General features: G+C 46.3%; 1 protein-coding gene and 2 long non-coding RNA genes across 3 annotated transcripts in view; 2 read left to right on the top strand and 1 right to left on the bottom strand.

Annotated features, from left to right (window-relative positions):
• The window catches only part of LOC127927634 (E3 ubiquitin-protein ligase RBBP6-like), a 124,599-nt gene that overhangs the window by 73,652 nt on the left and 23,768 nt on the right, over positions 1-27,179 (bottom strand). Inside the window, exons 2-5 of the mRNA XM_052514252.1 lie at positions 19,706-19,805; positions 8,362-8,472; positions 4,063-4,107; positions 2,980-3,066 (exon numbers count right to left, since the gene is read on the bottom strand). Of these exons, the coding sequence (XP_052370212.1) occupies positions 2,980-3,066; positions 4,063-4,107; positions 8,362-8,472; positions 19,706-19,805 (343 nt within the window). The remainder of the gene's footprint in view (positions 1-2,979; positions 3,067-4,062; positions 4,108-8,361; positions 8,473-19,705; positions 19,806-27,179) is intronic.
• Positions 17,397-19,661, top strand: LOC127927640 (uncharacterized). Its single transcript, XR_008128268.1, has 5 exons — positions 17,397-17,542; positions 17,642-17,697; positions 18,014-18,080; positions 19,231-19,271; positions 19,506-19,661. It is a non-coding gene; the product is annotated as an uncharacterized LOC127927640 (long non-coding RNA).
• Positions 18,180-19,168, top strand: LOC127927642 (uncharacterized). The gene is made up of 3 exons (XR_008128270.1): positions 18,180-18,288; positions 18,659-18,736; positions 19,127-19,168. It is a non-coding gene; the product is annotated as an uncharacterized LOC127927642 (long non-coding RNA).

The following is a 27,179-nucleotide window of genomic DNA, read 5'->3' as shown; positions in this document are numbered from 1 at the left end:
AGTCAGTCTGTGTCTAACCTAGTCAGTCTGTGTCTAACCTAGTCAGTCTGTTAGGTCTGTGTCTAACCTAGTCAGTCTGTTAGATCTGTGTCTAACCTAGTCAGTCTGTGTCTAACCTAGTCAGTCTGTGTCTAACCTAGTCAGTCTGTGTCTAACCTAGTCAGTCTGTGTCTAACCTAGTCAGTCTGTGTCTAACCTAGTCAGTCTGTGTCTAACCTAGTTAGATCTGTCTCTAACCTAGTCAGTCTGTTAGATCTGTCTCTAACCTAGTCAGTCTGTCTCTAACCTAGTCAGTCTGTCTCTAACCTAGTCAGTCTGTCTCTAACCTAGTCAGTCTGTTAGATCTGTGTCTAACCTAGTCAGTCTGTTAGGTCTGTGTCTAACCTAGTCAGTCTGTTAGGTCTGTGTCTATCCTAGTCAGTCTGTTAGATCTGTCTCTAACCTAGTCAGTCTGTCTCTAACCTAGTCAGTCTGTGTCTAACCTAGTCAGTCTGTTAGGTCTGTGTCTAACCTAGTCAGTCTGTTAGGTCTGTGTCTAACCTAGTCAGTCTGTTAGGTCTGTGTCTAACCTAGCCAGTCTGTTAGATCTGTGTCTAACCTAGCCAGTCTGTTAGATCTGTCTCTAACCTAGTCAGTCTGTGTCTAACCTAGTCAGTCTGTTAGGTCTGTGTCTAACCTAGTCAGTCTGTTAGGTCTGTGTCTAACCTAGCCAGTCTGTGTCTAACCTAGTCAGTCTGTTAGGTCTGTGTCTAACCTAGCCAGTCTGTTAGGTCTGTGTCTAACCTAGTCAGTCTGTTAGGTCTGTGTCTAACCTAGTCAGTCTGTGTCTAACCCAGTCAGTCTGTGTCTAACCTAGTCAGTCTGTGTCTAACCTAGTCAGTCTGTTAGGTCTGTGTCTAACCTAGTCAGTCTGTGTCTAACCTAGTCAGTCTGTGTCTAACCTAGTCAGTCTGTGTCTAACCTAGTCAGTCTGTGTCTAACCTAGTCAGTCTGTGTCTAACCTAGTCAGTCTGTTAGGTCTGTGTCTAACCTAGTCAGTCTGTTAGGTCTGTGTCTAACCTAGTCAGTCTGTTAGGTCTGTGTCTAACCTAGTCAGTCTGTTAGGTCTGTGTCTAACCTAGTCAGTCTGTTAGGTCTGTGTCTAACCTAGTCAGTCTGTTAGGTCTGTGTCTAACCTAGTCAGTCTGTTAGGTCTGTGTCTAACCTAGTCAGTCTGTTAGGTCTGTGTCTAACCTAGTCAGTCTGTTAGGTCTGTGTCTAACCTAGTCAGTCTGTTAGGTCTGTGTCTAACCTAGTCAGTCTGTTAGGTCTGTGTCTAACCTAGTCAGTCTGTTAGATCTGTGTCTAACCTAGTCAGTCTGTTAGGTCTGTGTCTAACCTAGTCAGTCTGTTAGATCTGTGTCTAACCTAGTCAGTCTGTTAGATCTGTGTCTAACCTAGTCAGTCTGTTAGGTCTGTGTCTAACCTAGTCAGTCTGTTAGGTCTGTGTCTAACCTAGTCAGTCTGTTAGGTCTGTGTCTAACCTAGTCAGTCTGTGTCTAACCTAGTCAGTCTGTGTCTAACCTAGTCAGTCTGTGTCTAACCTAGTCAGTCTGTGTCTAACCTAGTCAGTCTGTGTCTAACCTAGTCAGTCTGTGTCTAACCTAGTCAGTCTGTGTCTAACCTAGTCAGTCTGTGTCTAACCTAGTCAGTCTGTGTCTAACCTAGTCAGTCTGTGTCTAACCTAGTCAGTCTGTGTCTAACCTAGTTAGGTCTGTGTCTAACCTAGTCAGTCTGTTAGGTCTGTGTCTAACCTAGTCAGTCCGTGTCTAACCTAGTTAGGTCTGTGTCTAACCTAGTCAGTCTGCTCAGATTGACTCTGGTCTGAAAAAACATTGCTGACGCAACTTATTTCTCACGAGAAAATACTAATCTACCAGATTCACTTAAATCGACTTTACTAAAAAAAGGACAGGAAGTGTAAATCCACTGTGTCATAAATGGTCAGGGGTCCAAGAGATGTTTTATTGGATAAAATAAAAACATTCATACTCCACATTCCAGCTACCCAATCACAGCTACACGCATAAATGGTCAGGCGTCTAAGAGACGTTTTATTGGCTAAAATAAAATATTCACACGCCCACATTCCAGCTACCCAATCACAGCTACACACAAAAATGGTCAGGTGTCTAAGAGACGCTTTATTGGATAAAACATTCACACGTCCACATTCCAGCTACCCAATCAAAACACAGTCCTTTTAACAGCTCACTGTCATTACAAGCCTGTTAACACCATTAAAAGCAGTAAATGCTGTTCTCTGGTTGAACGTCACAGGGTATAAATATAAATATATAAATATATATAATATAAATAAATATATAAATATAAATATATATAATATAAATAAATATATAACGAACAATAAAATCAGCACAACATCAGAAACACGGCCGGGTCAAGAACTATATTTTATATATATTTTACTTCAGAAAACATACACGCACACACACACACAACATACACACACACACACACACACACACACACACACACACACACACACACACACACACCCACCCACAACACACACACACAAACTACATATTTGAGGATGAATGACATCTGCTAAATGTTAATATATGTATAAAAAGTAAATCTCTTCAACAACAGTGTGGTGAAAAAAGCAGTAGAGAGGATTTGACAAGTTGTTACATGGCTTCAATAAGTTTTGAAATCAAGATTGATAACAGGTTTGTTTCTAAATTAGTGTCCTCGGGGTGAAAGGTCATAATAAAGCACAACCTGGTGAGTCTTCATTTAGAGAGAGAAGAGGGGGAAAAAACGAGCTGAACGCTTCATTCTTCAGGATGCGTGTTCGGGAACGAGTGTGTGTGTGTAACGTACGAGTGTGTGTGTGTGACGTTCGAGTGTGTGTGTGTGACGTGTAACGTTTAACGTGTGTGTGTGTGTGTGTAACGAGTGTGTGACGTGTGTGTGTGTGTGTGTGTGTGTGACGTACGAGTGTGTGTGTAACGTACGTGTGTGTGTAAGCAGCAGCAGCAAGTGTGCGTCTCCTTCAGACTAAAAAGACAGAGAGAAATCTCTTTACATGACCAGGGACAGTAAACAAATCACACCAAAACCACCAACTAATATCATTACAACCAAGTCAGTCAACAATAACGTTTTGAAAACAGTTTGTTTTTGTTTTTACACTTAGTTTCAATACAACTCAACTGTTTTAAGAGAGAAGAGAGGAGAGAAGAGGGGAGAAGGAGAGAAGGGAAGGAGAGAAGAGAGGAGAGAAGAGGGGGAGAAGGAGAGAAGGGAAGGAGAGAAGAGGGGAGAGGAAGGAGAAAAGAGAAGGAGAGAAGAGGAGGAGAGAAGAGGAGAGAAGGAGAGAAGAGGAGAGAGAGAAGGAGAGAAGAGGAGAGAGAGAGAGAGAAGGAGAGAAGGAGAGAAGGAGAGAAGGAGAGAAGGAGAAAAGGAGAAAAGGAGAAAAGGAGAAAAGGAGAAAAGGAGAAAAGGAGAAAAGGAGAGAAGAGAAGGAGAGAAGGAGAGAAGGAGAGAGAAGGAGAGAAGAAGGAGAGAAGAAGGAGAGAAGAGGAGAGAAGAGAAGAGAAGGAGAAGAGAAGGAGAAGAGAAGGAGAAGAGAAGGAGAAGAGAAGGAGAAGAGAAGAAGGAGAGAAGAGAAGGAGAGAAGAAGGAGAGAAGAGAAGGAGAGAAGAGAAGGAGAGAAGAAGGAGAGAAGAAGGAGAGGAGGAGAGAAGGAGAAGAGAAGAAGGAGAGAAGGGAAGGAGAGAGGAAGGAGAGAGGAAGGAGAGAGGAAGGAGAGAGGAAGGAGAGAGGAAGGAGAGAGGAAGGAGAGAGGAAGGAGAGAGGAAGGAGAGAAGAAGAAGAGAGGAGAGAAGAGAAGGAGAGGAGAGAAGGAGAGAAGGGAAGGAGAGAAGGAGAGAAGGGAAGGAGAGAAGGAGAGAAGGGAAGGAGAGAAGGAGAGAAGGGAAGGAGAGAAGGAGAGAAGGGAAGAGGATAGAAGAGAACAGAAGTAGGGTGCAGAGGAGAGAATATATAGTTTACCTTTGAAAGTTGGGCCAGTGATATAGATGAAGCATGATCATCAATCTGTTTGAGACAAAAATCAGATTACTGCTCCATCACACACACACACACACACACACACACACACACACACACACACACACACACACACACACACACACACACACACACACACACACACACGAGCTAGATATCTACTGTCAAAACCGTGTTGATGGTATTAAATAGTCAGTTATAAAACGCTGGAACAGACATTGCCATAATAAACACACATCAGCAGAGACAGGCCCTCAGTCTCTCCCGGTTACCTAGGAGACAGAGACAGGCCCTCAGTCTCTCCCGGTTACCTAGGAGACAGAGACAGGCCCTCAGTCTCTCCCGGTTACCTAGGAGACAGAGACAGGCCCTCAGTCTCTCCCCTAGGTTACCTAGGAGACAGAGACAGGCCCTCAGTCTCTCCCGTTACCTAGGAGACAGAGACAGGCCCTCAGTCTCTCCCGGTTACCTAGGAGACAGAGACAGGCCCTCAGTCTCTCCCGGTTACCTAGGAGACAGAGACAGGCCCTCAGTCTCTCCCGGTTACCTAGGAGACAGAGACAGGCCCTCAGTCTCTCCCGGTTACCTAGGAGACAGAGACAGGCCCTCAGTCTCTCCCGGTTACCTAGGAGACAGAGACAGGCCCTCAGTCTCTCCCGGTTACCTAGGAGACAGACAGGAGTCTCTCCAGGCCCTCAGTCTCTCCCGGTTACCTAGGAGACAGAGACAGGCCCTCAGTCTCTCCCGGTTACCTAGGAGACAGAGACAGGCCCTCAGTCTCTCCCGGTTACCTAGGAGACAGAGACAGGCCCTCAGTCTCTCCCGGTTACCTAGGAGACAGAGACAGGCCCTCAGTCTCTCCCGGTAGGAGACAGAGACAGGCCCTCAGTCTCTCCCCAGTTACCTAAGACAGAGACCCCTCATTAAAACAGAGACAGAAAAAGTCCTCCCGGTTACCTAGGAGACAGAGACAGGCCCTCAGTCATTTACCTAGGAGACAGAGATTAAGTTTCCCGGTTTACCTTCAGAACAAATGAATGATTTACAAAAAAACCTAGGAGACAGAGACAGGCCAAGTTTCCCGGTTAAAACATCCAAAAGACAGTCTCTAGGTTACCTTAAAGAGACAGGCCTCCCGGTCTTTCCCGTAAAGACAGAGACAGGCCCTGTCTTCCCGGTTTAGGAAAGAGACAGAGACCCTCAGTCTCTCCCGGTTACCTAGGAGACAGAGACAGGCCCTCAGTCTCTCCCGGTTACCTAGGAGACAGAGACAGGCCCTCAGTCTCCCCGTTACCTAAGACAGAGACAGGCCCTCCTCTCCCGTTACCTAGGAGACAGAGACGGCCAGGCCTCAGTCTCTCTCCTGGTTACCTGAGACAGAGACAGGCCCTGAAAGACATGGACCATTAAAAATGAAAAAGTCCCCAAACAACCGAATCATTTTTATTTATTTTTTACCTCAGAAGAAATGAATGATTTACCCAGTTTCATAAAACATCCAAAAAGTCTTAGTGACATTAAATTAGTCTTTGTAAAAATATGTTTTTTAAAAGAGCACGCTCTCCTCCAGTTTCACGGGCGTCTAATCCGCCTCCCCCAGTTTCACGGGCGTCTAATCCGCCTCCCCCAGTTTCACGGGCGTCTAATCCGCCTCCCCAGTTTCACGGGCGTCTAATCCGCCTCCCCAGTTTCACGGGAGTCTAATCCGCCAGTCTTGTGTGATTCTTCTAGAATACAAGAGCCGAGGCAGAAGTCGTACTTTAATACAGAAGGACAATTTATGTTCAACAGAACTTAAAAAAAAAAAAAAAAAAAATTAAGATCAGCCAATAAATATATTTATTTATTTTAACATCCTGTGTGACTTGCTTCTTGTATAGGCGTTAGCACACATGCTAACATCCTGTGTCCTGTGTCAACCTGCTTGCTTCTTGTATAGTAACATCCATCCTGTGTGTGACTTGCTTCTTCTTGTATAGGTGTTAGCAATATGCTAACATCCTGTGTGACTTACTTATTGTGAGGTGTTAGCAACATGCTTCCTGTGTGACTTACTCTTGTATAGGTGTTAGCAATATGCTAACATCCTGTGTGACTTGCTTCTTGTATAGGCGTTAGCTTCATGAGAACATCCTGTGTGACTTGCTTTATGAGAGGTGTGTGTGTGTGTGTGTGTGGGGGGTTATTAGTTTTACTTTTAAAATGCTAGGTATGATACAATCCTGTTCCTCTGGTTGTGTCGTCCCTCTCGGCACACGGTTGCCTCAGTTTCGGTCCGACGGCCCAAATCAAGGCAGAGTCTGGCGCTCTTCCATATCTTTTCCATTTGATTGATTAACTGTCAAACGCTGCAGAAAAATTGGCGTTATTTATACCCTTCGACCCCAGATATACACGCCTCATTGAAAATCCTCTCTGAGCTCTACGGACAGTTCCTCAGACTTCATGGTACAGGTCCTGCTGTGACACGCACCGCCAACTGTGGTCCATATTATGGCAAGAACACAGCTCGAATAAGCCAAAGACAAAAACGACACTCCGTCGTTACTTTAAGACACTAAGGGAAGTCAATTTCAAGAACTTTGAAAGTTTCTTCAAGTGTTGTCGCAAAAACATCAAGCGCTATGATGAAACTGGCTCTCATGAGGACCGCCACAGGAAAAGAAGATCCAGAGTTACCTCTGCTGCAGAGGATAAGTTCACTAGAGTTACCAGACTCAGATTGCAGCCCAAATTAATACAGACACATCTCAACATCAACTGTTCAGAGGAGACGACGTGAAATCAGGCCTTCATGGTCAAATTGCTGCAAAGAAACCACTACTAAAAAGGACACCAAGAAGAAGAAGAGACTTGCTTGGGCCAAGAAACACGAGAAACGGAGATTAGACCGGTAGGAATCTGTCCTTCGGTCTGATGAGTCCAAATGTGACAATTTTTGGTTCCAACCGCCGTGTCTTTGTGAGACGCAGAGTAGGTGAACCCCCTCTGTAGGAGGAGGAGGAGGTGAACGGATGATCTCTGTGTATTTCCCACCGTGAAGCATGGAGGAGGAGGAGGTGAATGGATGATCTCTGTGCATTTCCCACCGTGAAGCATGGAGGAGGAGGAGGTGAACGGATTATCTCTGTGTATTTCCCACCGTGAAGCATGGAGGAGGAGGAGGTGAATGGATGATCTCTGTGTATTTCCCACCGTGAAGCATGGAGGAGGAGGTGAACGGATGATCTCTGTGTATTTCCCACCGTGAAGCATGGAGGAGGAGGAGGTTATTTTTGCTGGTGACACGGTCAGTGATTTATTTAGAGTCAAACATAACCAGCATGGCTACCACAGCATTCTGAAGTGATAACGCCATCCCATCTAGTTTGGGCTTAGTGGGACTATCATTTGTTTTTCAACAGGACAATGACCCAACACACCTCCAGGCTGTGTTAAGGGCTATTTGACCAAGAAGGAGAGTGATGGAGTGATGCATCAGATGACCTGGCCTCCGCAATCCCCCGACCTCAACCCAATTGAGATGGTTTGGGATGAGTTGGAACCGCAGAGTGAAGGAAAAGCAGCCAACAAGTGCTCAGCATACATAGCCCATCTGTAAATAGCCCACCCAACTACCTCATCCCCATATTGTTATTTATTTGCTCCTCTGCATCCCAGTATCTCTACTAGCACATTAATCACTCCAGTGTTTAATTGCTATATGGTAATTATTTATCCTCCATGGCCTATTAATTGCCTTACCTCCCTAATCTTACTACATTTCAACACACCGGACATAGATTGTTCTATTGTGTTATTGACATTTGTTTATTTGTAACTCTGTTGTTGTTGTTTTGTGTCAAACTACTTTGCTTTATTTTTGGCCAGGTCGCAGTTGTAAATGAGAACTTGTTCTCAACTGTCCGACCATAAAAATAATGTGGGAACTCCTTCAAGACTGTTGGAAAAGTATTCCAGGTGACTACCTCATGAAGCTGGTTGAGAGAATGCCAAGAGTGTGCAAAAAATCTATTTATTTTTTTGGTTACTACATGATTCCATATGTGTTAGCTGATAGTTTTAATGTCTTCACTATTATTCTACAATGTAGAAAATAAAAACCCTTGACTGAGTAGGTGTGGCCAAAATTTTTTGACTGGTACTGTAGTTTCTAAAAAACAGGACAACACTAGAATGGTATGACAAGACATTTCAGACACACGTGTGCGGGTGTGTGTGTGTGTGTGTGTGTGTGTGTGTGTGTGTGTGTGTGTGTGTGTGTGTGAATTCGTTACATACTCCTTTAGAGGATCCGATGGAAAAGTGACTGTGTTCTGAAGAACGATCTCCTTTGGAGGATCCGACGGGGAGGTTCTGAACGGGAAGTGATTCGGTTCTGAAAAACGCTCACTGGAACACAGAGAGAGAGAGGAGAGAGAGGAGAGAGAGAGAGACAGAGAGAGAGACAGAGAGAGAGACAGAGAGAGAGAGAGAGAGAGAGAGAGAGACAGAGAGAGAGACAGAGAGACAGAGAGAGAGACAGAGAGACAGAGAGAGACAGAGAGAGAGACAGAGAGAGACGAGACAGAGTCAGTCTAGAAAAATAAGACAGAGAGACACAGAGAGAGAGAGAGAGTCAGTCAGAGAAAGACAGAGAGAGTTTGAGAGAGACCAGAGAGACAGAGAGACAGAGAGTCTGTTACAGACCAGACAGAGAGACTGAGAGACAGACCTGAGACAGAGAGACAGAGAGACAGAGAGACCCCCAGACAGACCTGAGAGAGAGAGACCAGAGAGAGAGACCCCCAGACCAGAGAGACCAGAGAGAGAGTCTGTTAGAGAGACCCCCAGACCAGACCTGAGTGAGTCTGACCCCCAGACCAGACCTGTTGAGTGTCTGTTACCCCCAGACCAGACCTGAGTGTGTCTGTTAAGACCAGACCTGAAAGAGAGAGAGACCAGACCTGAGAGACCCCCAGACCAGACCTGTTGTGTGAGAGAGACCAGAGAGAGACTGTTAGAGACAGACCTGAGAGACAGAGAGAGAGACCAGACAGAGAGTGACAGAGACCCAGACCAGACCAGAGAGTGTCTGTTACCCCCAGACCAGACCTGTTGAGAGTCTGTTACCCCCAGACAGACCTGAGTGAGAGAGAGACAGAGAGAGAGAGAGAGAGACCTGAGTGAGAGAGAGACCAGACCTGAGTGAGTCTGTTACCCCCAGACCAGACCTGAGTGTGTCTGTTACCCCCAGACCAGACCTGTTGTGTGTCTGTTACCCCCAGACCAGACCTGAGAGTGAGTCTGTTAGAGACAGAGAGAGAGAGACAGACCTGTTGAGAGACAGAGAGAGACCCCCAGACCAGAGTTGTGTGTCTGAGACAGACCAGACCTGAGAGAGAGACCCCAGACCAGAGACAGACCAGACCTGAGTGTGTCAGAGAGACCAGACCTGTTGTGTGAGGACTGTTACCCCCAGACCAGACCTGTTTGTGTCATTCCCCCAGACCAGACCTCTGTTGTCTGTTACCCCCAGACCAGACCTGTTGTGTGTCTGTTACCCCCAGACCAGACCTGTTGTGTGTCTGTTACCCCCAGACCAGACCTGTTGTGTGTCTGTTACCCCCAGACCAGACCTGTTGTGTGTCTGTTACCCCCAGACCAGACCTGTTGTGTGTCTGTTACCCCCAGACCAGACCTGTTGTGTGTCTGTTACCCCCAGACCAGACCTGTTGTGTGTCTGTTACCCCCAGACCAGACCTGTTGTGTGTCTGTTACCCCCAGACCAGACCTGTTGTGTGTCTGTTACCCCCAGACCAGACCTGTTGTGTGTCTGTTACCCCCCAGACCAGACCTGTTGTGTGTCTGTTACCCCCAGACCAGACCTGTTGTGTGTCTGTTACCCCCAGACCAGACCTGTTGTGTGTCTGTTACCCCCAGACCAGACCTGTTGTGTGTCTGTTACCCCCAGACCAGACCTGTTGTGTGTCTGTTACCCCCAGACCAGACCTGTTGTGTGTCTGTTACCCCCAGACCAGACCTGTTGTGTGTCTGTTACCCCCCAGACCAGACCTGTTGTGTGTCTGTTACCCCCCAGACCAGACCTGTTGTGTGTCTGTTACCCCCAGACCAGACCTGTTGTGTGTCTGTTACCCCCAGACCAGACCTGTTGTGTGTCTGTTACCCCCAGACCAGACCTGTTGTGTGTCTGTTACCCCCAGACCAGACCTGTTGTGTGTCTGTTACCCCCAGACCAGACCTGTTTGTGTGTCTGTCTACCCCCAGACCAGACCTGTTGTGTCTGTACCCCCAGACCAGACCTGTTGTGTGTCTGTTACCCCCCAGACCTGTTGTGTGTCTGTTACCCCCCCGACCAGACCTGTTGTGTGTCTGTTACCCCCCAGACCTGTTGTGTGTCTGTTACCCCCAGACCAGACCTGTTGTGTGTCTGTTACCCCCAGACCAGACCACCCCCACCAGACCTGTTGTGTGTCTGTTACAGCACCACACCAGACCTACAGCACCACACCAGACCCTCTGTTACAGCACCACACCCCCAGACCAGACCTGCAGCACCACACCCAGACCTGCAGTGTGTCTGTTACCCCCTGACAGACCACACCCCAGCAGACACCCCCAGACCAGACCTGTTGCAGCACCCCCAGACAGACCCCCTGCAGCACCACCAGACCCCTGCAGCACCCCCAGACCCCCTGCAGCACCACCCCCCTGCAGCACCCCCAGACCAGACCTGTTGTGTGTCTGTTACCCCCTGCAGACACCCCCCCTGCAGCACCACCCCCAGACCAGACCTGTTGTGTCTGTTACCCCCAGCAGCACCACTGTTACCCCCAGACCAGACTTGTTGTGTGTCTGTTACCCCCCAGACCAGACCTGTTGTGTGTCCCAGAGTTGTGACCTAGTAATCAGAGTAATAGCAGCACCACACCCCTGCAGCACCACACCCCAGCACCCCACACCACCCCCCCTGCAGCACCACACCCCCTGCAGCACCACACCCCCTGCAGCACCACACCCCCTGCAGCACCACACCCCCTGCAGCAGGTGACAGAGAGCAGAGCTGCGGTACAACGTCCCTTATTTGAATATCTTAACTGACAACAGTTCTCAGTTCTCAGTCACACAAACAATCCAGAGCTCCTCACTTAAATGATCAGGGGCCCACTGCTTCCAACATCAGGAAGAAACAAATCTAGATTAATGAACCAGGGGCCCACTGCTTCCAACATCAGGAAGAAACAATTCTCTAGATTAATGAACCAGGGGCCCACTGCTTCCAACATCAGGAAGAAACTAATCTAGATAAATGAACCCGGGGCCCACTGCTTCCAACATCAGGAAGAAACTAATCTAGATTAATGAACCAGGGGCCCACTGCTTCCAACATCAGGAAGAAACTAATCTAGATTAATGAACCAGGGGCCCACTGCTTCCAACATCAGGAAGAAACTAATCTAGATAAATGATCCCGGGGCCCACTGCTTCCAACATCAGGAAGAAACTAATCTAGATAAATGAACCAGGGGCCCACTGCTTCCAACATCAGGAAGAAACTAATCTAGATAAATGATCCAGGGGCCCACTGCTTCCAACATCAGGAAGAAACTAATCTAGATAAATGATCCCGGGGCCCACTGCTTCCAACATCAGGAAGAAACTAATCTAGATAAATGAACCAGGGGCCCACTGCTTCCAACATCAGGAAGAAACTAATCTAGATAAATGATCCCGGGGCCCACTGCTTCCAACATCAGGAAGAAACTAATCTAGATAAATGAAAGGGGCCCACTGCTTCCAACATCAGGAAGAAACTAATCTAGATAAATGATCCCGGGGCCCACTGCTTCCAACATCAGGAAGAAACTAATCTAGATAAATGAACCCGGGGCCCACTGCTTCCAACATCAGGAAGAAAATAATCTAGATAAATGATCAGGGGCCCACTGCTTCCAACATCAGGAAGAAACTAATCTAGATTAATGATCCCGGGCCCACTGCTTCCAACATCAGGAAGAAACTAATCTAGATAAATGATCAGGGGCCCACTGCTTCCAACATCAGGAAGAAACTAATCTAGATAAATGAACCAGGGGCCCACTGCTTCCAACATCAGGAAGAAACTAATCTAGATAAATGATCAGGGGCCCACTGCTTCCAACATCACTTGATGCCACATCAGGAAGTGGCATTCAAATGTCACAATAACGACTCATATACTTTGACAAATATACAGATATGATTATACATTTTTAAAATTAACTGTTTTAAGTGAGAAATAAGTATTGGTCTGAAGCCCCCCCAAAAAAAAAGCTAATAAATTCACATGAGCTCCACAACGCCTACTTCACCCATAATCATAATCCACCAGGGTTTTCCAGCACACAGCTTTGACCTACTACAGCAGCTATTGTTGGTCTGTTGTACTTCAAACTATGTGAAGGCAGGTTGCTTAGGATTTAAACCTTCCTAAAAAAACAGCCTGATTCATACCCTTAGAAGGTGCTAGAACGCTTCCCACAATAAAATGGGGTTTGTACCGTTGTACAAAATACAATATTGGATTGTTCACACACACACACACACACACACACACACAATCCAATTAAAAATTAAAAATCACATTTTATTGGTCACATGCACATATTTATCAGATGTTAATGCGATTGTAGCTAAACGCTTTTGTGTTTCTAACTCCAACAGTGCAGTAATATCTCAAAATAATTCACAACACACACACACACACACACAAACCTAAAAGTAAAATAATGGAATTAAGAAATATATAAATATTAGAACGAGCGATGCAACGTGATGTCATCATGGAGTATTGTGATGTCATCATGGAGTATTGTGATGTCAGAGTTCGGAGTGTTAAGTAAATAAATTGTATTTTAAATATGAGAAACACATGTACAGTTGAAGTCAGAAGTTTACATACACCTTAGCCCAATACTTTTAAACTCAGTTTTTTCCACGATTCCTGACATTTAATCCCCGTCTTCGGTCAGTTAGGATCACCACTTTCTTTTTAAGAATGTGAAATGTCAGAATATGATTTATTTCAGCTTTTATTTCTTTCATCACATTCCCAGTGGGTCAGAAGTTTATAGTATTTGGTAGCATTGCCTTTAAATTGTTTAACTTGGGTCAAACGTTTCAGGTAGCCTTCCACAAGCTTCCCACAATAAGTTGGGTGAATTTTGGCCCATTCCTCCTGACAGAGCTGGTCTAACTGAGTCAGGTTTGTAGGCCTCCATGCTCGCACACGCTTTTTCAGTTCTGCCCACACATTTTCTATAGGATTGAGGTCAGGGCTTTGTGATGGCCACTCCAATACCTTGACTTTGTTGTCCTTAAGCCATTTTGTCAACACTTTGGAAGTATGCTTGGGGTCATTGTCCATTTGGAAGACCCATTTGTGACCAAGCTTTAACTTCCTGACTGATGTCTTGAGATGTTGCTTCAATATATTCAGATAATTCTCCTGCCTCATGATGCCATCTATTTTGTTGAAGTGCACCAGTCCCTCCTGCAGCAAAGCACCCCCACAACATGATGCTGCCACCCCCATGCTTCACGGTTGGGATGGTGTTCTTCGGCTTGCAAGCCTCCCCCTTTTTCCTCCAAACATAACAATGGTCATTATGGCCAAACAGTTCCATTTTTGTTTCATCAGACCGGAGGACATTTCTCCAAAAAGTACGATCTTTGTCCCCATGTGCTGTTGCAAACCGTAGTCTGGCTTTTTTTAATGGCGGTTTTGGAGCAGTCTTTCAGGTTATGTCGATATAGGACTCGTTTTACTGTGGATATAGATACTTTTGTACCTGTTTCCTCCAGCATCTTCACCAGGTCCTTTGCTGTTGTTCTGGGATTGATTTGCACTATTCACACCAATGTACGTTCATCTCTAGGAGACAGAACGTGTCTCCTTCCTGAGCGGTATGACGGCTGTGTGGTCCCATGGTGTTTATACTTGTGTACTACTGTTTGCTAGTGTCCAGCCATCTTGGTTTCGACGGCAGCCATCTTGGTTTCGACGGCAGCCATCTTGCTTGACGGCAGCCATCTTGGTTGACGGCAGCCATCTTGGTTGACGGCAGCCATCTTGGTTGACGGCAGCCATCTTGGTTGACGGCAGCCATCTTGGTTGACGGCAGCCATCTTGGTTGACGGCAGCCATCTTGGTTTTCATTTGAAACATCTTCACCCTTTGCTTGTTTATAACAAATGCAGAGCCAGGGGCAACGTTGTGAATCCTAGTCAACTTGGTTCTGAAACTAATCGGCAGTCACAGAGAGACAGATCAACATCTCGATTCCCTGTTTAAAAACGGGGATCTTCTGTGTATAAAGTGACGTGGAAGAACAAAAGTTCCGTCATGATGGTTTTACGAAAACCGCTCTGAGATTTAACTAAGTATCCTTATTAAGATGCTTTTGGGAAACCGAGGACACTGGGAAATAAATTAGAAATTAAAAATGTTTTAAGTGTAAATTACACATTTCAGAAGACACCTTGCGGGGGGGGGTAAAAATCCATGGAAATTTAAAACATAAAAACTATTTTTAAGTGAGAAGTAGGCATTGGTCTGACGCCGATAAAGGAATGCCCACCAACCCATTCCAGCACACAGCTGGAACAGTAGCTGTTGTTGGGTCTATTGTACATCAAACCAATGTGTATGCAGGTTGCCTAGAATTCAAAAACCTTCTCAAAAAAGCCTAATTCCTACTCTTCAGGGGAATAATGGACTAGTGTCCTGCTATTACAATGTATATAAAGAGCATTCAGAAAGTATTCAGACCCCTTGACTTCTTCTACATTTTTGTTACGTTACACAGCCTTATTCTAAAATGTATTGAATCTATACACAATACCCCATAATGACATCACAATACCCCATAATGACATCACAATACCCCACAATGACAAAGCAAAAACAGGTTTTAGACATTTTGGCAAAAGTATTCAAATTAAAATACTGAAATATGATTTACATCATAAGTATTCAGACCCTTTACTCAGTACTTTGATGAAGCTACAAGCTTGGCACACCTGTATTTGGGGAGATTCTCCCATTCTTCTCTGCAGATCCTCTCACACTCTGTCAGGTTGGATGGGGAGTGTCACTTGCACAGCTATTTTCAGGTCTCTCCAGAGATGTTCGATCGGCTTCAAAGTCTGGGCTCTGGCTGGGCTTCTCAAGGACATTCAGAGATTTGTCCCGAAGCCACTCCTGCGTTGTCTTGGCTGTGTGCTTAGGGGTCGTTGTCCTGTTGGAAGGGGAACCTTCGCCCCAGTCTGAGGTCCTGAGCGCTCTGGAGCAGGTTTTCATCAAGGATCTTTCTGTTCTTTGCCTCGATCCTGACTAGTCTCCCAGTTCCTGCCGCTGAAAAACATCTCCACAGCATGATGCTGCCACCACCACCATGCTTCACCGTAGGGATGGTGCCAGGTTTCCTCCAGATGTGACGCTTGGCATTCAGGACAACGAGTTCAATCTTTGTTTCATCAGACCAGAGAATCTTGTTTCTCATGGTCTGAGAGTCTTCAGGTGCCTTTTGGTAAACTCCAAGCGGGCTGTCATGTGCCTTTTACTGAGGAGTGGCTTCCGTCTGGCCACTCTACCATAAAGGCCTGATTGGTGGAGTGCTGCAGAGATGGTTGTCCTTCTGGAAGGTTCTCCCATCTCCACAGAGGAACTCTGGAGCTCTGTCAGAGTGACCATCAGGTTCTTGCTCACCTCCCTGACCAAGGCCCTTCTCCACGATTGCTCAGTTTGGCCGGGCGGCCAGCTCTAGGAAGAGTCTTGGTGGTTCTAAACTTCCTCTGTTTCAGACTGATGGAGGCCACTGTGTTCTTGGGGACCCTTCAATGCTTCAGAAAGGTTTTGCTACCCTTCCCCAGGATTGAGACAAGGCAAAGATCTGTCTCGGAGCTCTACGGACAATTCCTGCGACCTCGTGGCTTTGTTTTTGCTCTGACATGCACTGTCAACTGTGGTACCTTTATAAAGACAGGTGTGTGCCTTTCTAAATCATGTCCAATCAATTGAATTTACCACAGGTGGACTCCAATCAAGTTGAAGAAACATCTCAAGGATGATCAATGGAAACAGGATGCACCTGAGCTCAATTTCAAGTCTCATAGCAAAGGGTCTGAATAATTATGTAAATACTATTTTTAATATATTTGCAAATATTTCTAAATACCTGTTTTCGCTTTGACATTATGGGGTAGATTGATGAAGGAAAAAATATTTAATACATTTTAGAACAGGGCTGAAAAGTAAAACAAAAAATATTTAACCTTTAAATTTAACTAGGCAAGTCAGTTCAGAACAAATTCTTATTTACAATGAAGGCCTACCCCGGGCCAAACCCGGACGACGCTGGGCCAAACCCGGACGACGCTGGGCCAATTGTGCGCCGCCCTGTGGGACTCCCAATCACTGCTGGATGTGATACAGTCTGGAATCAGGTGTCAGGAAAGTAACCTCACGCTCAACGTCAACAAAACTAAGGAGATGATTGTGGACTTCAGGAAACAGCAGAGGGAACACCCCCCTATCCACATCGATGGCACAGTAGTGGAGAGGGTAGCAAGTTTTAAGTTCCTCGGCGTACACATCACAGACAAACTGAATTGGTCCACCCACACAGACAGCATCGTGAAGAAGGCGCAGCAGCGCCTCTTCAACCTCAGGAGGCTGAAGAAATTTGGCTTGTCACCAAAAGCACTCACAAACTTCTACAGATGCACAATCGAGAGCATCACCGCCTGGTACGGCAACTGCTCCGCTCTCAACCGTAAGGCTCTCCAGAGGGTAGTGAGGTCTGCACAACGCATCACCGGGGGCAAACTACCTGCCCTCCAGGACACCTACACCACCCGATGTCACAGGAAGGCCATAAAGATCATCAAGGACATCAACCACCCGAGCCACTGCCTGTTCACCCCGCTATCATCCAGAAGGCGAGGTCAGTACAGGTGCATCAAAGCTGGGACCGAGAGACTGAAAAACAGCTTCTATCTCAAGGCCATCAGACTGTTAAACAGCCACCACTAACATTGAGTGGCTGCTGCCAACACACTGACTCAACTCCAGCCACTTTACTAATGGGAATTGATGGGAAATGATGTAAAATATATCACTAGCCACTTTAAACAATGCTACCTAATATAATGTTACAGGGAGTCCTCGATGCACTGTGTATATATGTACTCACATGTTATATATCTTACTTGGTGACTACAGGCTGGGTTAAGGCCAGGTGACTACAGGCCAGGTTAAGGCCAGGTGACTACAGGCCAGGTTAAGGCCAGGTGACTACAGGCTGGGTTAAGGCCAGGTGACTACAGGCTGGGTTAAGGCCAGGTGACTACAGGCTGGGTTAAGGCCAGGTGACTACAGGCTGGGTTAAGGCCAGGTGACTACAGGCTGGGTTAAGGCCAGGTGACTACAGGCTACAGGCTGGTTAAGGCCAGGTGACTACAGGCCAGGTTAAGGCCAGGTGACTACAGGCCAGGTGACTACAGGCCAGGTTAAGGCCAGGTGACTACAGGCCAGGTGACTACAGGCTGGGTTAAGGCCAGGTGACTACAGGCCAGGTGACTACAGGCCAGGTTAAGGCCAGGTGACTACAGGCTGGGTTAAGGCCAGGTGACTACAGGCTGGGTTAAGGCCAGGTGACTACAGGCTGGGTTAAGGCCAGGTGACTACAGGCTGGGTTAAGGCCAGGTGACTACAGGCTGGGTTAAGGCCAGGTGACTACAGGCTGGGTTAAGGCCAGGTGACTACAGGCCAGGTTAAGGCCAGGTACCTACAGGCCAGGTGACTACAGGCTGGGTTAAGGCCAGGTGACTACAGGCCGGGTTAAGGCCAGGTGACTACAGGCCAGGTTAAGGCCAGGTACCTACAGGCCAGGTGACTACAGGCTGGGTTAAGGCCAGGTGACTACAGGCCAGGTTAAGGCCAGGTAACTACAGGCCAGGTTAAGGCCAGGTGACTACAGGCTGGGTTAAGGCCAGGTGACTACAGGCCAGGTTAAGGCCAGGTGACTACAGGCTGGGTTAAGGCCAGGTGACTACAGGCCAGGTTAAGGCCAGGTGACTACAGGCTGGGTTAAGGCCAGGTGACTACAGGCTGGGTTAAGGCCAGGTGACTACAGGCTGGGTTAAGGCCAGGTGACTACAGGCCAGGTTAAGGCCAGGTAACTACAGGCTGGTATATATGTGACTACAGGCTTAGGTGACTACAGGCCAGGTGACTAAGGCCAGGTGACTACAGGCCAGGTTAAGGCCAGGTGACTACAGGCTCAGGTGACTACAGGCTGGGTTAAGGCCAGGTGACTACAGGCCAGGTGACTAGGCTGGGTTAAGGCCAGGCCAGGTGACTACAGGCTGGGTTAAGGCCAGGTGACTACAGGCCAGGTGACTTAAGGCCAGGTGACTACAGGCTGGGTTAAGGCCAGGTGACAGGCCAGGTTAAGGCCAGGTGACTACAGGCCAGGTGACTACAGGCCAGGTGACTACAGGCAGGCCAGGTGACTACAGGCCAGGTTAAGGCCAGGTGACTACAGGCTGGGTTAAGGCCAGGTGACTACAGGCTGGGTTAAGGCCAGGTGACTACAGGCTGGGTTAAGGCCAGGTGACTACAGGCCAGGTTAAGGCCAGGTAACTACACTGTGTATATATGTACTCACATGTTATATATCTTACTTGGTGACTACAGGCCAGGTTAAGGCCAGGTGACTACAGGCCGGGTTAAGGCCAGGTGACTACAGGCCAGGTTAAGGCCAGGTGACTACAGGCCGGGTTAAGGCCAGGTGACTACAGGCCGGGTTAAGGCCAGGTAACTACACTGTGTATATATGTACTCACATGTTATACATCTTGGTTGGTGACTACAGGCTGGGTTAAGGCCAGGTAACTACAGGCCAGGTGACTACAGGCCAGGTGACTACAGGCCAGGTGACTACAGGCCAGGTTAAGGCCAGGTGACTACAGGCCAGGTGACTACAGGCCAGGTTAAGGCCAGGTGACTACAGGCTGGGTTAAGGCCAGGTGACTACAGGCCAGGTTAAGGCCAGGTGACTACAGGCCAGGTTAAGGCCAGGTGACTACAGGCTGGGTTAAGGCCAGGTGACTACAGGCCAGGTTAAGGCCAGGTAACTACAGGCCAGGTTAAGGCCAGGTGACTACAGGCCAGGTGACTACAGGCCAGGTTAAGGCCAGGTAACTACAGGCCAGGTTAAGGCCAGGTGACTACAGGCCAGGTTAAGGCCAGGTGACTACAGGCTGGGTTAAGGCCAGGTGACTACAGGCCAGGTTAAGGCCAGGTGACTACAGGCCAGGTTAAGGCCAGGTGACTACAGGCCAGGTTAAGGCCAGGTGACTACAGGCCAGGTTAAGGCCAGGTGACTACAGGCCAGGTTAAGGCCAGGTGACTACAGGCCGGGTTAAGGCCAGGTGACTACAGGCCGGGTTAAGGCCAGGTGACTACAGGCCGGGTTAAGGCCAGGTGACTACAGGCCAGGTGACTACAGGCCGGGTTAAGGCCAGGTGACTACAGGCCAGGTTAAGGCCAGGTAACTACACCGTGTATATATGTACTCACATGTTATACATCTTGGTTGAAGCCTTGACTCCTCCGATGGGTATTCTTCTGATGATGACAGAGGAGTTCTTGGATATCAGGGCCTCGTCGTCTTTGTATTCTACAGATCAGAGACGAGGGAATTACTGGTCTGTCTGTTGGTAGTCCCCGGGCGCCATCCCAGATATCTAGTCCCCCGTGCGCCATCCCAGATATCTAGTCCCCCGTGCGCCATCCCAGATATCTAGTCCCCCATCCCAGGTCCCCGCGCCCCATCCCATCCCAGATATCTATCTATCCCAGTCCCCCCGGGCGGATATCTAGTCCCCGGCCATCCCAGATATCTAGTCCCCGGGCGCCATCCCAGATATCTAGTCCCCGGGCGCCATCCCAGATATCTAGTCCCCGGGCGCCATCCCAGATATCTAGTCCCCGGGCGCGTCCCCGGGCGCCATCCCAGATATCTAGTCCCCCGGGCGCCATCCCAGATATCTAGTCCCCCGGGCGCCATCCCAGATATCTAGTCCCCCGGGCGCCATCCCAGATATCTAGTCCCCCGGGCGCCATCCCAGATATCTAGTCCCCCGGGCGCCATCCCAGATATCTAGTCCCCCGGGCGCCATCCCAGATATCTAGTCCCCCGGGCGCCATCCCAGATATCTAGTCCCCCGGGCGCCATCCCAGATATCTAGATCCCAGATATCTAGTCCCCGGGCGCCATCCCAGATATCTAGTCCCCGGGCGCCATCCCAGATATCTAGTCCCCCGGGCGCCATCCCAGATATCTAGTCCCCCGGGCGCCATCCCAGATATCTAGTCCCCCGGGCGCCATCCCAGATATCTAGTCCCCCGGGCGCCATCCCAGATATCTAGTCCCCCGGGCGCCATCCCAGATATCTAGTCCCCCGGGCGCCATCCCAGATATCTAGTCCCCCGGGCGCCATCCCAGATATCTAGTCCCCCGGGCGCCATCCCAGATATCTACCACCCCCCCCAAAGAGCAAGCAGTTCACAGTAGAAATAAGAAACCTTAAGAGGAACCAGACTCCCTGACTAGGCCTAACCCCACCATGCCAGCAAACAAGCCAACCACCTGGGCTGAAATAAGGGGTTTTGTGGATGATGGAACCTTACAGGTAGGCAAAATAAAATAATAAATGCATATAAAATTAACATTTCCCTTTAAGGAAACAGCTCAAAACCATTGACCCTCTTCTCTATTCAAGCCCTGTCAAAAAACATATATATACCGGACCCCATTTGACCAGTAACCACAGTGGTTGTCTGGCTGTCGAGACCTCTTCATTCTAAATGGGTTCCCGACGGTGCTTATTGACACTAGGTTATTGGTACTTATTGATCCCTGCTTATTGACACTAGTTTATTGATCCCTGTGGTTGACACTAGTTTATTGGTGTTTATTGATCCCTGTGGTTGACACTAGTTTATTGATCCCTGTGGTTGACACTAGTTTATTGATCCCTGTGGTTGACACTAGTTTATTGATCCCTGTGGTTGACACTAGTTTATTGATCCCTGTGGTTGACACTAGTTTATTGATCCCTGTGGTTGACACTAGTTTATTGATCCCTGTGGTTGACACTAGTTTATTGATCCCTGTGGTTGACACTAGTTTATTGATCCCTGTGGTTGACACTAGTTTATTGATCCCTGTGGTTGACACTAGTTTATTGATCCCTGTGGTAGACACTAGTTTATTGATCCCTGTGGTTGACACTAGTTTATTGATCCCTGTGGTTGACACTAGTTTATTGATCCCTGTGGTAGACACTAGTTTATTGATCCCTGTGGTAGACACTAGTTTATTGATCCCTGTGGTTGACACTAGTTTATTGGTGTTTATTGATCCCTGTGGTTGACACTAGTTTATTGATCCCTGTGGTTGACACTAGCTTATTGATCCCTGTGGTTGACACTAGCTTATTGATCCCTGTGGTTGACACTAGTTTATTGATCCCCGTGGTTGACACTAGTTTATTGATCCCCGTGGTAGACACTAGTTTATTGATCCCCGTGGTAGACACTAGTTTATTGATCCCCGTGGTAGACACTAGTTTATTGATCCCCGTGGTAGACACTAGTTTATTGATCCCTGTGGTTGACACTAGTTTATTGATCCCGTTTATTATTGATCCCTGTGGTTGACACTAGTTTATTGATCCCTGTGGTTGACACTAGTTTATTGATCCCTGCTTATTGACACTAGTTTATTGATCCCTGTGGTTGACACGAGTTTATTGGTGCTTATTGATCCCTGTGGTTGACACTAGTTTATTGATCCCTGTGGTTGACACTAGTTTATTGATTCCTGTGGTAGACACTAGTTTATTGATCCCTGTGGTAGACACTAGTTTATTGATCCCTGTGGTAGACACTAGTTTATTGATTCCTGTGGTTGACACTAGTTTATTGATTCCTGTGGTTGACACTAGTTTATTGATCCCCGTGGTTGACACTAGTTTATTGATCCCTGTGGTTGACACTAGTTTATTGATCCCTGTGGTTGACACTAGTTTATTGATCCCTGTGGTAGACACTAGTTTATTGATGCCCCTGTGGTTGACACTAGTTTATTGATCCCTGTGGTTGACACTAGTTTATTGATCCCTGTGGTTGACACTAGTTTATTGATCCCTGTGGTTGACACTAGTTTATTGATCCCTGTGGTTGACACTAGTTTATATTGATCCCTGTGGTTGACACTAGTTTATTGATCCCTGTGGTTGACACTAGTTTATTGATCCCTGTGGTTGACACTAGTTTATTGATCCCTGTGGTTGACACTAGTTTATTGATCCCTGTGGTTGACACTAGTTTATTGATCCCTGTGGTTGACACTGCTTATTGATCCCTGTGGTTGACACTAGTTTATTGGTGCTTATTGATCCCTGTGGTTGACACTAGTTTATTGATCCCTGTGGTTGACACTAGTTTATTGATCCCTGTGGTTGACACTAGCTTATTGATCCCTGTGGTTGACACTAGTTTATTGATCCCTGTGGTTGACACTAGTTTATTGATCCCTGTGGTTGACACTAGTTTATTGATCCCTGTGGTTGACACTAGTTTATTGATCCCTGTGGTTGACACTAGTTTATTGATCCCTGTGGTTGACACTAGTTTATTGATCCCTGTGGTTGACACTAGTTTATTGATCCCTGTGGTTGACACTAGTTTATTGATCCCTGTGGTTGACACTAGTTTATTGATCCCTGTGGTTGACACTAGTTTATTGATCCCTGTGGTTGACACTTTTATTGATCCCTTGGTGACACTTTTATTGATCCCTGTGGTTGACACTAGTTTATTGATCCCTGTGGTTGACACTAGTTTATTGATCCCTGTGGTTGACACTAGTTTATTGATCCCTGTGGTTGACACTAGTTTATTGATCCCTGTGGTTGACACTATTGATCCCTGTGGTTGACACTATTTATTGATCCCTGTGGTTGACACTAGTTTATTGATCCCTGTGGTTGACACTAGTTTATTGTTTATTGATCCCTGTGGTTGACACTAGTTTATTGATCCCTGTGGTTGACACTAGTTTATTGATCCCTGTGGTTGACACTAGTTTATTGATCCCTGTGGTTGACACTAGTTTATTGGTGGTTGACACTATTGATCCCTGTGGTTGACACTAGTTTATTGATCCCTGTGGTTGACACTAGTTTATTGATCCCTGTGGTTGACACTAGTTTATTGATCCCTGTGGTTGACACTAGTTTATTGATCCCTGTGGTTGACACTAGTTTATTGATCCCTGTGGTTGACACTTTTATTGATCCCTGTGGTTGACACTAGTTTATTGATCCCTGTGGTTGACACTAGTTTATTGGTGCTTATTGATCCCTGTGGTTGACACTAGTTTATTGATCCCTGTGGTTGACACTAGTTTATTGATCCCTGTGGTTGACACTAGTTTATTGATCCCTGTGGTTGACACTAGTTTATTGATCCCTGTGGTTGACACTAGTTTATTGATCCCTGTGGTTGACACTAGTTTATTGATCCCTGTGGTTGACACTAGTTTATTGATCCCTGTGGTTGACACTAGTTTATTGATCCCTGTGGTTGACACTAGTTTATTGATCCCTGTGGTTGACACTAGTTTATTGATCCCTGTGGTTGACACTAGTTTATTGATCCTTGTGGTTGACACTAGTTTATTGATCCCTGTGGTTGACACTAGTTTATTGATCCCTGTGGTTGACACTAGTTTATTGATCCCTGTGGTTGACACTAGTTTATTGATCCCTGTGGTTGACACTAGTTTATTGATCCCTGTGGTTGACACTAGTTTATTGATCCCTGTGGTTGACACTAGTTTATTGATCCCTGTGGTTGACACTAGTTTATTGATCCCTGTGGTTGACACTAGTTTATTGATCCCTGTGGTTGACACTAGTTTATTGGTGCTTATTGATCCCTGTGGTTGACACTAGTTTATTGATCCCTGTGGTTGACACTAGTTTATTGATCCCTGTGGTTGACACTAGTTTATTGATCCCTGTGGTTGACACTAGTTTATTGATCCCTGTGGTTGACACTAGTTTATTGATCCCTGTGGTTGACACTAGTTTATTGGTGCTTATTGATCCCTGTGGTTGACACTAGTTTATTGATCCCTGTGGTTGACACTAGTTTATTGATCCCTGTGGTTGACACTAGTTTATTGATCCCTGTGGTTGACACTAGTTTATTGATCCCTGTGGTTGACACTAGTTTATTGATCCCTGTGGTTGACACTAGTTTATTGATCCCTGTGGTTGACACTAGTTTATTGATCCCTGTGGTTGACACTAGTTTATTGATCCCTGTGGTTGACACTAGTTTATTGATCCCTGTGGTTGACACTAGTTTATTGATCCCTGTGGTTGACACTAGTTTATTGATCCCTGTGGTTGACACTAGTTTATTGATCCCTGTGGTTGACACTAGTTTATTGGTGCTTATTGATCCCGTGGTTGACACTAGTTTATTGATCCCTGTGGTTGACACTAGTTTATTGATCCCTGTGGTTGACACTAGTTTATTGATCCCTGTGGTTGACACTAGTTTATTGATCCCTGTGGTTGACACTAGTTTATTGATCCCTGTGGTTGACACTAGTTTATTGATCCCTGTGGTTGACACTAGTTTATTGATCCCTGTGGATTGACACTAGTTTATTGATCCCTGTGGTTGACACTAGTTTATTGATCCCTGTGGTTGACACTAGTTTATTGATCCCTGTGGTTGACACTAGTTTATTGGTGCTTATTTATTGATCCTTGTGGTTGACACTAGTTTATTGATCCCTGTGGTTGACACTAGTTTATTGATCCCTGTGGTTGACACTAGTTTATTGATCCCTGTGGTTGACACTAGTTTATTGATCCCTGTGGTTGACACTAGTTTATTGGTGTTTATTGATCCCTGTGGTTGACACTAGTTTATTGATCCCTGTGGTTGACACTAGTTTATTGATCCCTGTGGTTGACACTAGTTTATTGATCCCTGTGGTTGACACTAGTTTATTGGTGCTTATTGATCCCTGTGGTTGACACTAGTTTATTGATCCCTGTGGTTGACACTAGTTTATTGATCCCTGTGGTTGACACTAGTTTATTGATCCCTGTGGTTGACACTAGTTTATTGATCCCTGTGGTTGACACTAGTTTATTGATCCCTGTGGTTGACACTAGTTTATTGATCCCTGTGGTTGACACTAGTTTATTGATCCCTGTGGTTGACACTAGTTTATTGATCCCCGTGGTTGACACTAGTTTATTGATCCCTGTGGTTGACACTAGTTTATTGATCCCTGTGGTTGACACTAGTTTATTGATCCTTGTGGTTGACACTAGTTTATTGATCCCTGTGGTTGACACTAGTTTATTGATCCCTGTGGTTGACACTAGTTTATTGATCCCTGTGGTTGACACTAGTTTATTGATCCCTGTGGTTGACACTTAGGTTTATTGATCCCTGTGGTTGACACTAGGTTATTGATCCCTGTGGTTGACACTAGTTTATTGATCCCTGTGGTTGACACTAGGTTTATTGATCCCTGTGGTTGACACTAGTTTATTGATCCTGTGGTTGACACTTAGTTTATTGATCCCTGTGGTTGACACTAGTTTATTGATCCCCGTGGTTGACACTAGTTTATTGATCCCCGTGGTTGACACTAGTTTATTGATCCCTGTGGTTGACACTAGTTTATTGATCCCTGTGGTTGACACTAGTTTATTGATCCCTGTGGTTGACACTAGTTTATTGATCCCTGTGGTTGACACTAGTTTATTGGTGCTTATTGATCCCTGTGGTTGACACTAGTTTATTGGTGCTTATTGATCCCTGTGGTTGACACTAGTTTATTGATCCCCGTGGTTGACACTAGTTTATTGGTGCTTATTGATCCCTGTGGTTGACACTAGTTTATTGATCCCTGTGGTTGACACTAGTTTGCTTATTGATCCCTGTGGTTGACACTAGTTTATTGATTCCTGTGGTTGACACTAGTTTATTGGTGACCCTGTGGTTGACACTAGTTTATTGATCCCTGTGGTTGACACTAGTTTATTGATCCTGTGGTTGACACTAGTTTATTGGTGCTTATTGATTCCTGTGGTTGACACTAGTTTATTGATCCCTGGTGACACTTTTATTGATTCCTGTGGTTGACACTAGTTTATTGGTTGAAACTTATTGGTATTGATCCCAGTGGTTGACACTAGTTTATTGATCCTGTGGTTGACACTTATTGATCCCTGTGGTTGACACTAGTTTATTGATTCCTGTGGTTGACACTAGTTTATTGGTCCCTGTGGTTGACACTAGCTTATTGATCCTTGTGGATGACACTAGTTTATTGGTCCCTGTGGTTGACACTAGTTTATTGATCCCTGTGGTTGACACTAGTTTATTGATCCCTGTGGTTGACACTAGTTTATTGATCCCTGTGGTTGACACTAGTTTATTGATCCCTGTGGTTGACACTAGTTTATTGATCCCTGTGGTTGACACTAGTTTATTGATCCCTGTGGTTGACACTAGTTTATTGATCCCTGTGGTTGACACTAGTTTATTGATCCCTGTGGTTGACACTAGTTTATTGATCCCTGTGGTTGACACTAGTTTATTGATCCCTGTGGTTGACACTAGTTTATTGATCCCTGTGGTTGACACTAGTTTATTGATCCCTGTGGTTGACACTAGTTTATTGATCCCTGTGGTTGACACTAGTTTATTGATCCCTGTGGTTGACACTAGTTTATTGATCCCTGTGGTTGACACTAGTTTATTGATCCCTGTGGTTGACACTAGTTTATTGATCCCTGTGGTTGACACTAGTTTATTGATCCCTGTGGTTGACACTAGTTTATTGATCCCTGTGGTTGACACTAGTTTATTGATCCCTGTGGTTGACACTAGTTTATTGATCCCTGTGGTTGACACTAGTTTATTGGTGCTTATTGATCCCTGTGGT

The sequence above is a fragment of the Oncorhynchus keta genome, unplaced genomic scaffold (assembly GCF_023373465.1).
Source record: "Oncorhynchus keta strain PuntledgeMale-10-30-2019 unplaced genomic scaffold, Oket_V2 Un_scaffold_16189_pilon_pilon, whole genome shotgun sequence".
Classification (NCBI taxonomy): Eukaryota; Metazoa; Chordata; class Actinopteri; order Salmoniformes; family Salmonidae; genus Oncorhynchus; species Oncorhynchus keta.
Note: the sequence above shows the minus strand (reverse complement) of the source record. Positions and strands in the feature narration are given on the sequence as shown.